At 42.3% G+C, this 12914-nt stretch overlaps 1 protein-coding gene across 1 annotated transcript in view; it reads right to left on the bottom strand.

The window, feature by feature from the left end:
• Positions 1-4648: 4648 nt before the first annotated feature.
• TRDN (triadin) overlaps positions 4649-12914 on the bottom strand; it is a 427364-nt gene continuing 419098 nt past the window's right edge. Inside the window, exons 47-48 of the mRNA XM_083174940.1 lie at positions 6657-6704; positions 4649-4758 (exon numbers count right to left, since the gene is read on the bottom strand). Of these exons, the coding sequence (XP_083031066.1) occupies positions 4649-4758; positions 6657-6704 (158 nt within the window). The remainder of the gene's footprint in view (positions 4759-6656; positions 6705-12914) is intronic.

Raw genomic sequence — 12914 nt, 5'->3', positions numbered from 1 at the left:
ATACACCATTGTCATAGTGTCTGCCAAGTTTGGTATGCCTCCTGGAAAGCATTAACTGTAACAACCTTGAATGCCCTTCTTTTGCCCACTTCTACTTTGTCTACAGTCAAAAAATGGTGTCCTTTCAGGCTGAGTTTAATTCAGGGAACAAAAAGAAGTCAGCCAGGGCCAAATTTGGATGACAAAGAGATTTAGGCAGCATTGTCATGTTGTGCTTGGCCAAAAACTCCCTCACTTGCAGCGATGTGCGACTTGGCACATTGTTGTGATGGAGGACCCAGGTAGTGGCAATCTCCTTGCGGACATGGAAATTCCTTCTGGCCCACACCCTTCTAGTTGAAAAACACAATGAGCATGTATTTGGTCTTTGATTTTCTCAATTGGACCTTTTTGGGGTGAGGCAACGATGGTGCGTGCTTTGCCTTTTGGTCTCTGTATCATACTCAAAGATTCACATTTCGTCACCTGCTAGATTGTAAGCTCCTCCGAGCAGGGCCCTCTTCCCTCGGAGGGGCTTACAATTTCACTCACAGCTCTCCTATACTCAGGGCCGGTGTAAGGCTTCTAAGCCCCCTAGGCAAAAATTCAACCTACTGCCGCTCCCGCCCCCCCCATACTGCCACCAATAACCATTTTCCAACCCCTTAATGCATACTTGCCTAACATTCTGGAATGGCAGGTAGTCTCCCAAAAATTTTGTGGTCCACCCAGTCCCCCAGGAAGGTGGGTAAGACCCCTGCTTTCCCTGGAGGCCCCCAGCACCCTCCCCTTTGCCACACATAACAGAGTACAGGAAGAGAGGGCAGTAACGTAGGGCCTCAAGAGAAAGTATGGAGATGAGGTCTTAGAGGTTCCACAGCAGCCACCTGCATTAAGTACAACAAGGATCGTCACAGACATCATTGATTTTGTGATAGGCAGACTTGTTGGCACCCCCCTAGATCCTGGCGCCCTAGGCAGCTGCCTAAAGCTGTCTAGTGGTAGAGCCGGCCCTGCCTATACTCAAACACTCAGTGACCATCTTCAACCGCATACTCATCTCCATCATTGGACTCAAGCCTCTTATAGTATGTTGATTGAGTCCTCACTACTTATATTTAAACTGTAATGTGTATTGAAGTGCTCTTTATTTGTACTCTATTTTTGTTATTTATTCAATGTTATGTCAAATGTTGTCTCCCTGTTTTGTTCCTTTGTACGGCGCTGCAAAACACTTGTGGCGCCTTATAAAATTATAATAATAATAATATCCTGCTATTACTCTATCAAAAAAACTTGGTTCACTTTGCACATGCTCAAAAAGTTAAGGGGAAATCACCACACGCTTGTCCTTTTGCTCATTAGTCAAAACCTTTGGAACCAATCCGGCACACACCTTTTGCTTTGTTAATTCTTTTGTCACGATCTCTTGCACAGCAGTTTTTGGAAGTACCAACCTTTCTGCCTCCAGTCTAACACTCAAAAAAAACCCAGTGTGATCAAAATATCTTGCACTGTGTCCACATTTTGCTCATTTCAGAATGTTGAATCCTTAGTGCTCCCCCCACCCCCACTGATCCCGACACCATAGGCAGCAGCCTAAAGCTGACATATGCTGGTCTTTGTCCCATTATGACATATTTATTTTATAATGTTTGATGGATAACTATACTTACCACACATACTGTACACTGAGCTGTAGTTTTATAAAATTCCCCTTACCTGGTTCTCTTGATTCTTGCAGCTCCTTCAGTGGTGCCTCTGTGGAATACAATACTGTTAAAACTGGTGTAAAAGACTTGGCTATTCAAAAGAAATATATTTTATATAAAATGGATTCCATAATTCTTTTATAATAAAACAAAGGCACAGTATCTGAGTAAATGCTAAAATGATAATTGACACTATATGGAATATAACTACTGCCAATGCAATCGTTAAAATGGGATTTGTAAGAGTCATGATGAGCATTTATTATTTTAGATGATTAATATAAGTCAAATATACACTTTGTGATAGTGAAAAATGATGTGCTTTTTACATTGCTTAGGTAATAATGTTTTTTGAGAACTTAAATATTGCTTCTAAAAAATTAGTTAAAAGATAACTACCTGTAGGGCAGGTTTGACATATTCGTGGTTAGCTACAGATGGAGCCGGGCTTCCTCTTGCTGGCGGATTGCCAGACTGTCCCTGCTGGCGATCCGCCAGCAGCGAGGGGCTCCATTTGGCTCCATCTGACTGAGACGCGTGTGCGTCTCATACGCACGCGCGTCTCAGTTTCCGGGTGGCGGGCGATGGGAAACCTGTCCGTCTCCGCTTCAGGGAGATGGACAGAGTTAGGGGAGGTGGCAGGGGGGAGGCGGGGAGGCGGTGGGGACCCCGGGTGACCACCAGCAAGCCGGCGGGGATCGCGGGAAGCGCGTCCCCTTTTGCAGAGCAGATGGCGGCTGGCGGGGGATGACGGCTGGCGATTCTGCCGCCATCCCCTGCAAAGACAAGGCCAGCTCCATCTGTACATTGCAGAGCTGTCCAAGCAAGAAGAGAATTCTGCATAGTGGTGGAACAATACCTCAGGTAAGTACGTAAAGATATTTATTATTGATTCCATTATAATGGATTTTTTAATACATCTTTTATCAAATGTGACATTTCTGCTATTTATGAAGTGAGCAGGAATCTGTTCTGCACCCAGTTTTTTGGGGTTTTAATAGTTATAAAAAAATGTATTATTATTATTATTATTTCAATTTTGTTCTGGAATGTTTTATACTATTTGTGTTCCACAAGATTATTATTATTATTATTATTATTATTATTATTATTATTATTATTATTATTATTATTGCTATAGTTTAAAAGATTTTAGCTTTATAAGCTATTTTAGTTTATTTTCACAGATAATTATTTTTTGTTCCTGTTACATAGAAAATAATTTTTTTAATTCCCTGTAATTAATAGTTCAATGCTTCTGACATTTGTATAAAAGTGCAGTGGCTATATACATTATCATTCCTGTTTGCTTTGAGTCTGTTAATTTGATTTTGTTCATAATTGTAATAGTGCCATTCAGGATATGACACGTGACTGTATGGATCACAATGGCTTCCAATCCTCCATTTTATTTTAGACTATTAATTATTTTAGTTTATCTGTCACAAAGCTGGAATGTCCCCTGCTATCTGTATAATTAAAGGTCACATATTGTAAAGCATCTGTTCCACTGCTATTTGCATACTGCTAAAGAGGTTAATACTAAAAATATAAATATATGTTTTTCTAGTCTCATGTATCTTCCTTTTTCAAGTTTGTTTTTAAAACTACTGATGTTTGTAACCATTGCTTAGCCAATTAAATGATTAAGATAATGATTATATCCTTATATGTAACTGGTATCCAGGCTTTGTTCTCTGTTCTATATAAAATGAGAGACTGCACTGGGATTTGAGCACAGTGGGTAAAATGTATTAAGACTTAACCAGTGATAAAGTGATAAAGTAGAGAGGGGAATAGAGTGATAAAGTACTACCCAATCAACTACTAACTGCCATGTTACAGACTGTGTTTGAAAAGTGACAATTGGTCATTTATCACTCTTTATCACTCTCTAATTTTTTACCTTTTAAGGCTTAATAGTTTTGTCCCTTTAAGGCAGGCATGTCCTAACTGTGGCCCTCTAGCTGTTATGAAACTTCACATCCCAGCATGCTTTGCCAAGTTTAAGTATTCTAAATAGCAAAACTGTGGCAAGGCATGATGGGACTTGTAGTTTCACAACAGCTGGAGGGCCATAGTTTGGACATGCCTGCTTTAAGGTCTTATAGTTTACTATATATTTTTAATATCTTGACAAGAGAGGATCAAGGAACAATGTAAGTGAATGACAGTGGTGATAAAGTATAAAATGGTACATATATAAGCTATAGTGTAGAAAAGTTTGTATAGTTGTTACTAAAAAAAAGTACATTGTGATTGCTCATTGCAAAAAGAAGGAACAATAAAATATAGAATTAAATTAAAGATAAAATGGATGGTATGTTTACTAATTGAAGATCTACAAAAGAAATTTGCCTTATCTCTAGACTCCTAAACACAATTAAACGTGATTGCATAAACCATTAGAAAACTCAATTCTGTCAAACATGATCCTTAGTAAATCTGAGCATTTGATCTTGAGAAACACTTATGTACCTCCCAACATTTGAGTTATTAAAATTGGTACTTCTGCATCCGCCAAAAATTCTGGGGAGTTGCAGCAAGGCCTTGCCCCATTTTCACCAGTAAGGGGCATAGCCAGCAGCTCTGTGAGCTGCTGACCATGCCCCCAGACCCTCTGTCTTCAGGAATAGATGCTGTGTGCATTCACTGCTGCTCAGCAGAGCAGTGGTTAGAATGGGGGATTCCCAACTGCCTCCCTCCCCCCCACCATGGGATACAGCCGATCCCAGGTGGGATGTTCCTCCCCCAAAAAATAGGACAGTCCTGCGAAAATTGGGACAGTTGGGAGGTATGCTCATGTACTGCAGTGTCTTTGACAGATACGCGGATTACACCAGAGTAATACGATACTGATGCTAGCTAGAACAATGCCACTTAAATTCTGCATATTGGTGGAAATATGTATTTTCTGGATCAACTATTTCAAACAATAAATTATGCTCACTTTGTGGTCAAATGTGCATCAGCCTCAATATGTCTACAGTACCTGTTATATCTTTGTTTGTTAAAAATATATACTTGCCTTTTTCTATTTCAGGTGCTTTCTTTATGATGTCGCTCTCTGTAGATAATAAATATGATATATTAAATATTACTGCCTACAATGCAAGTGGAAGTTAAAAACAATGAATGTCATTATACTACAGATGCTGGCTGTGGCATTTGAGGGGATTCTAATAATATTTATTTATCTGCAATAGTGGTGCACAGCATAGTCTGTGATAGCAGATGATTAGATTACTTCTGGGGCAAAGGCAATTAACACAGGATTGTAAATGTATTTATATATAAATGATACATTAAAACAGCAGTCATCATACTGGTACATGTGGTAGGGAATATAGATTGTAAGCTCCACTGGGGCAGGGACTGCTGTGGATGGGCAACTATACTCTGTAAAGCGCTGCAGACTATGTATGCGCTATAGGTACTTGTGTAGTTTCACGGCGCCCAATATATCGGATGCAATATCGGCTGATATATCGGATGCGATGTCAGCCAATATATAAGATGCGATGTTGGCTGATATATCGATGTGATCCGAAGCGATTTTTGACCTGTTCATAAACCCACTATCCACTACGCATGGAGTTGATTTCATATAGTGTGGCAAGCGCAGCAAGACAACGAGCCCGAAGCTTGGACGTGGATTACTGCGCTCGCCACGCTATATAAAATCAACTCCATGCGTAGTGGATAGTGGGGTTATGAACAGGTCAAAAAATCGCTTCGAATCACATCAATATATCAGCAGATATTGCATCCGATATATCGGGCACTATCACATCCGATATATCAGGCGCTGTGAAACTACACAAGTACCGCTCTATATAAGAAACTGTTAATAATAAATAAATAAATGTGGGTGCATTCGGATATGCCAGTGGCGTGCGGTGGGGTGAGGCAGGTGAGGCACAGCCTTTCCTGTCATACTAAGGTATATGCTGGAGTTTTGAGTTTATAAAGTATGTCAAAAATGCAAAGAATATATAGAAAAAATCTAATTTTTACTATTCTAATAATTGTTTTAGTGAAAACTCTGGAGTAAAAAGTCTATTGCAGTGCCTCACCTGGCTACCTTTTCTGCACATATCTGATTAAAACTCAGTGAATCTCCAGCAGTGTATACTTCTGCACTTGTGTATAATGCTGGCATGTACCCCATGGCTCATAAATTGGGTGCAAATCTGGCTCTGGTACTTGCCAGGGACTCCTCAGCCATTTACCTCACCACACGTCCCTGGGATATGCTCAAGACATATCTTGTTGCGGTACTTATGTAATATCTGGGCTCCCGTTTTTCTGATGAGACCGCGTTCGCTCGCCACGCTTCGGGCACAGTGGCTCGCTGTGCTCACCACACTATATAAATTCAACTCCATGCGTAGTTGGATAGTAGGGGTATGAAAAAATGGGGTGCATGTAACATGGGAGCCCAGATAATACATAAGTACCCTTGTTGCTTTTTGAATGAACTATACTGTATCTTCATGGAAATACATTTAGGACCTTATTTGAATTCATATGCTCCAATGCGCATTCACACAGGGGAGCAATGGTTTGTGACTGCACATGCACATACACACTTTGGTGTGAGCGGGCATGGTGAATTGATTATTCGCCAACCCATTCCCACCGAGCAGTGTGGATTGAGGGATATGGAGTGGCAGAAAGGAAGGGGCTGCACCCATGGGAATGCCCAGCATTTCATGGGCATCCTTATGAAAATGCTGACTCCCTGAGCTGAATGAGAGGCACTTCATCCGTATATATATATATATATATATATATATATATATATATATATATATATATATATATATATATATATATATATATATATACACACACAATGTATATATTTCTAACTTTACCAATGCTTTTCAATTTTACAGATGTAGATGTCAGCAATGTTTATTCTTTTTCTGTTTTCAATTTAATAAGTTCTGAAGGAGTTACCTTTACTTATATCTGTTGGTTCTTGTTCATGCTGCTCTGCAATTTCTTCTGGTGAAGATAATTTTAAATTGTGAATATATTATTAAAGTGAAAGAGCACAAAATCCTCACTAAATTACTTGACTTTTAAAAATGCAAAAGCTCAAGATTATGAACATAACTAAAACAGTTCAGATTTAGATGTGGTTCATTATGAAAATGTTCAAATGTTCTAAGAATTACTAAAATTAGAACATGACTTGACCGAGTCACATCCTCCTCCTTAAAAGATATTTTCTGAAATGAATTAAGAAGACTGGGTTTTTTTTTTCATTTGTTGATACATTTTGTCCTGCATACTGATTGTATATTTTATCCTTTATTTAAGAATTATTTTAGACACCTGCAAGTTTCCAGGGTAAAATATTTAAACTTTATTTATATACATACCAGTGATTAATTCTTATAGAAATATAATCCATACATACAGTATAGTATAGTATTTTTATAAAGGGTTCTATTCCACTTAAATCCAATTAACTAGATGAATTTAGATATGACAGAGTATATGTACATTGTTGTATCAAACCACATTCTGTACTGAAAGTAAAAGGCATATGTAGAAGAAGCTCCTCCTAACATATGATTTATATTTTAGATAACATTTAACAAGTAGATAACATTTTAGTTAAAGTATAACATTGCCTGATGTCAATATTTAACTGGGAAGGCCTTTGTTACAAGTCACTTAACTGAAATGTAAACTACTGGATGTCATTGGGGAAATCAGCTATTCATTAGTTTCCTTGAATATATGTTTCAATAAATGATTCCCCATATGGTACAATGATGATGTACCCAAGGCTTCATGCTGTACGAATGGTCTTGTGGTATACAGTACCATGTGGTTTGCATTAAACATATACTGTATACTGTATCAGTAATAGCTTAAGATAGGTTAAAAAAGTAATGAATGTTAGTGACTATGCTGACAAATGACAGAAAATAGGTATTATAATAAAAAAAGTAATGGTGATGAGCACCACAAAAGACTTATGGCCTCTGGTATCTACTGATCCAGATCTGAAGTATCTAGCGCACAGTAAAATCTTGCCCAGCTATAAACATCCGAGTAACCTGAAAAACATCCTGGTACACAATGATATTTCTAATTTTTCCACTCCCACTGACAGACACTTTCTGTTAATGAAACCGGGTTGCTACCGGTGCGTGAACTGCACGACTTGCAGTTTCATGGAAACTGAAGATAGTTTCCGTCATCCAAACACGGGAGAATGGATACCTATCAAACAAATTTTGACATGTAGCAGTACCCATATAATTTACATCATACGCTGTTCATGTGGCCTCCTATATGTGGGGAAAACCACATGACAATTTAAAGAAAGGATGGCAGGTCACCGGTCCCACATCAGACAGGCCCTAGAGGGCAAGTCTACTCAAATTGAACAATCAGTTCTTAAACATTTTAGAGAATTCAAACATGGAACATTGTGATATAAAATCATTGAAAGTGTACCCAAAAGTCTGAGGGGGAAGACTGTGACAGAAAACTTTTCCAATTAGAAACCCGAAGGATACACAGTCTTAATACCATAGCCTCCGCAGGGTTAAATGAAATACGTAGTTTCCATCTTTTCCTTTAATTCGTGCTTGCATGTATTTCCTATGATTTTTGCTTCCTTGTAATTCACGTTATTTACCTAGGAGTTTGATTTTCTCCCTATATTTTCATTGCATTGTATTTGCTGTAGCATTATGCTGAGGTATCTGGTTTTTTAATCATATGCATGATTTTGTTTACACAGGGTCTCCTAGCAACTTGTCCAGGTGCTCTGACGCACCGGCGGGTGTGTGTCGCCGGAGGGTGACATCACAAGATCGGACTAGCCGGATGGTGCAGGGGACTCGCGCTTGGGGGGTTAAGGGTATATACAGATACAGTAGGAGCATGTTTCATCTTTGCTCCTTTGGCCATGGCTAGCCATGGCTAGCCATGGTTATTCTATTGTTCTCTGGTCCTCATGGCTGTTAATCTCTCAACTTCACTTTCTCCAACCGCTCCTCCCCCCTCCCATCCCATACCTATCATGACCACTCACCCCCGCACCCCCACCCTCCCAACGACCCCCCCTCGCTTCTGCAATCCCAAAAACCTTATCCACATAAATACACAACCCACCCCCCCTCTTTCCTGTGCACTATGGAATGCCAGATCCATCTGCAACAAACTCCCTGCCATCCATGACCTATTCATCTCTAGAGCATTCCACCTCCTTGTTATCACCGAGACCTGGCTCTCCACCTCTGATTCTGTCTCTCCAGCTGCTCTCTCCCACGGTGGCCTCTCTTTCCCTCACACTCCCAGGCCTGACGGTCGCCAAGGTGGCGGTGTGGGTTTTCTCCTCTCAGCCTCATGCACCCACAGTGTCATTCACCCTGAACCCTCTCTCCTTTTCTGCTCCTTTGAGTCTCACTCTATCCGTCTATACAACCCCTACCACCTCCGTGTCGCTGCAATCTACCGCCCCCTGACCCTATCTCCCAATTTCTTGACAACTTTGCCGCCTGGCTTCCACACTTCCTCTCCACTGACCTGCCATCTGTCATTCTTGGTGACTTTAACATCCCCTTGGATAACCCCGCTGATCCTGGCACCTCCAAACTCCTCTCTCTCTCTGCTCCTCTCTTGGCCTATCTCAGTGGACTACCTCTCCCACCCACATCCAAGGACACTCCCTCGATCTTGTCTTCTCTCGCTCTTGTTCCCTTACTGACTACATTATCTCGGCTTTTCCTCTTTCTGACCATCACCTCATCTCCTTCTCCCTCACTGTTCCCCCCTCTCCCACCCCCCCTCCCAAGCGCATTGTCTCACGGCATAACGTCAACACACTTGATCTTGCTGCCTTCTCAAACACGCTGTGTCCTCTTCTCGCCCCAATCGCCCTCATGTCCTGCCCGAACCTCGCCGCCTCCCTCTATAATGACACCCTATCTTCGGCATTGGACTCTGCCTGCCCTCCCTCCTCTATCCCCCTTCGATGCTCCAACCCCCAACCGTGGCACTCGCCTATCACCCGATTCCTTAAAAAGTGCTCTTGCACTGCTGAGCGCTTCTGGAAGAAATCACGCTCCCTTGCGGATTATCTCCATTTCAAATTCATTCTTTCCTCCTTCAGCTCTGCCCTTGCTCTGGCCAAGGAATCCTACTTTAAGTCCCTCATCCTTTCCCAATCATCCAATCCCCGCAGGCTCTTCGCCACCTTCAACTCCTTGCTCTCCCCCCTCCTCCAGCTCTTCCGTCCTCCATCGTAGCCGCTGATTTTGCTACCTACTTTTCAACCAAAATCTCTCTCAGGACTGCCATCACTGCTGCCATGACCTCACCCTCTCCCTCCTCCCCTCCTACATCTCCACTCCCCTCCTTCCAACCCCTGTCCTCATTTTACCCCACCACTGCTGCTGAAGTCCACTCTATCCTTCAATCCGCTTCTCCCTCCACCTGCCCGCTCGATCCTATCCCCTCCAATATTATCCGTCGTCTCAGTCCGTCAGTCTGCTCTCACCTGGCTCACCTCTTTAATCTTTCCCTATCCTCTGGGATCTTCCCTTCCTCCTTCAAACACGCTCTTATCTCCCCAATTCTCAAAAAAAAAAACAAATCTGGACCCCCAACTCTCCATCCAACTACAGGCCCATCTCCCTCCTCCCTTTTGCCTCCAAGCTCCTAGAACGTCTGACCTATAATCGTCTCCTAAGCCACCTTACTGCTAACTCCATTCTAGACCCCCTCCAATCCGGGTTCCACCCTTTACATTCCACTGAAACTGCCCTGACCAAAGTCACTAACGATTTACTATCGGCTAAATCCAAAGGCCTCTTCTCTATCATCATCCAGCTTGATCTGTCGGCTGCCTTTGACACTGTTGACCACCCTCTCCGGCTCAACACCCTCCGCTCCTTTGGCATCACTGGCACGGTCTTCTCCTGGTTCACCTCATACCTCTCCGATCGCTCCTTCTCCGTCTCCACTCCGAGCTCCTCCTCTCCTACTACCCCGCAGCCAGTCGGTGTTCCCCAAGGGTCAGTCCTTGGCCCTCTCCTCTTCTCCCTCTACACCACCTCTCTGGGCACCCTCATCAGCTCCTATGGTTTTCATTACCACCTTTATGCTGATGATACCCTAATCTATCTCTCCTCCCCCGACCTATCCCCATCACTCCTGTCCAAGGTCTCCGAATGCCTCACGGCCATCTCAGCCTGGATGACCCAATGCTTCCTGAAACTAAACATGGCTAAAACTGAACTTCTAATCTTCCATCCCCTGAACATCACCTCTTCTCCCACTATCTCCATCAGCATTGGTGAAACCGAGATCACCTCCACCGACCAAACGCGCTGCCTCGGTGTCATCATTGACTCCTCCCTCTCTTTCACCCCCCACATTTGTGCTCTCTCACAGTCTTGCCGCTTTCACCTACGCAACATCTCACGCATCAGACCATTCCTCTCCACTGACGCGACCAAAATTCTCATTCACTCTCTTGTCCTCTCCCGCCTTGACTACTGCAACATCCTTCACTCTGGGCTACCTCTCACCCGCCTCGCACCTCTCCAAACCATTATTAACGCTGCTGCTAGGCTCATCTTCCTCTCCCGCCGCTCTACCTCCGCCTCCCCCCTCTGTCTATCTCTTCACTGGCTCCCCATTCCTTTCCCGAGTTCTCTTTAAACTCCTCACCACCACCTACAAGGCTCTCTCCTCCTCCACCGCTCCTTACCTCTCTTCACTGATCTCTATCCACACTCCCTCCCGTCCTCTTCGCTCCATCGCTGACCACCGACTGACCTCTCACCTAATCACCTCCTCCCACTCCCGTGTCCAAGACTTCTCTCGCGCTGCCCCCCTGCACTGGAACAACCTCCCACCACCCATCAGGCTTTCTGATTCCCTTACCTCCTTCAAGCGCTCCCTCAATACTCACTTTTTTTCGACTAGCCTATCCCTCCTTCTAACCTCTTTTGATCCTCCTATCCTGCCTCCATTCCCCTCCGTTCCTACTTATCCTGTTGTTTTTCGTTCGTCCTCCCACCTATTTTTAGTATGTTAATTCTTATGAGTGGGGTCCTCCTGCCTCACGACGTACTCACCCTACCTTATTACCTCACCTGTCCTCCTGTCCTGTTCTTCCCTTCCTCTCCTTCTTCTTCAGTCTCCTCGACAATTTTGACACCTACTTCTGAACTGATGCTGATTTTATTTCTACCAGCTATACCCCTATTTATACTGTATTTTTCAACACACCCTGTACGTTACCTTGTCATTTGTTTTTTGTTTGCTATGTACGGCGCTGCGGACACTTTGCGGCGCCTTATAAATAAACATACTACTACTACTACTACTACTCCTACTACTACTACTACTACTACTACTACTTGTTCTCAGCTGCAATACAATACATATTGCAGCTGAGAACAATAGAATAGCCATGGCTAGCCATGGCTAACCATGGGCAAAGGAGCAAAGATGAAACTTGCTCCTACTGTACTTCACTGGCTGAAGGAGCCTAGGATATTGCTGCATTGTGGTGATTGTATTATTCAATTAAGAGGGGATACTGTTATCTGGCTCTTTTTAAACTGTACTATGTGAATGCTATATTTGAACTAACCATACTAATACAGCCCTTTAAATCTAAGATCCAGGGACTCCACCCCTTCAGGAAGACCTGGTTGGATAAACCATAATAGGTTTTCGTAATACGTCATTATTTTTGATTTTACCTTCTAAGGGAATACTAATTGCGATGCAAGATTAATGATAAAATTCTTGTTATACCCCTGATGAAGTCGTTCTGACGAAACGTGTTGGTTTCAATAAAGAACTTTTTATCCAGAACGAAGTCTACATTTGATTTTGGAAGACAACAAAGAATTGTTATACAAAGTGTGATTGGTGCATCACATGGTTTGGTTATAACTGTATAATTGACTAGATGGTATTAGATCTAGCGCTCTCTGATAAACCCATTTTTTCTTGTATTCTTGTAGCTAGACTCTCACTATTGTGTTTTTGTGTGTGTGTGTATATATATATACACACACACACACACACACATATATATATATATATATATATATATATATATATATATATATATATATAACAGTATGGCTTCCGTTATGCACTTATATTATTATTAAATAACAAGCCACTCCTCCGATAAGACTCTCCTGTTAGTGAGAGACTGGGCAC

This window comes from Crinia signifera, chromosome 3, assembly GCF_055691185.1.
Source record: "Crinia signifera chromosome 3, ASM5569118v1, whole genome shotgun sequence".
NCBI classification, from domain to species: Eukaryota; Metazoa; Chordata; class Amphibia; order Anura; family Myobatrachidae; genus Crinia; species Crinia signifera.
Note: the sequence above shows the minus strand (reverse complement) of the source record. Positions and strands in the feature narration are given on the sequence as shown.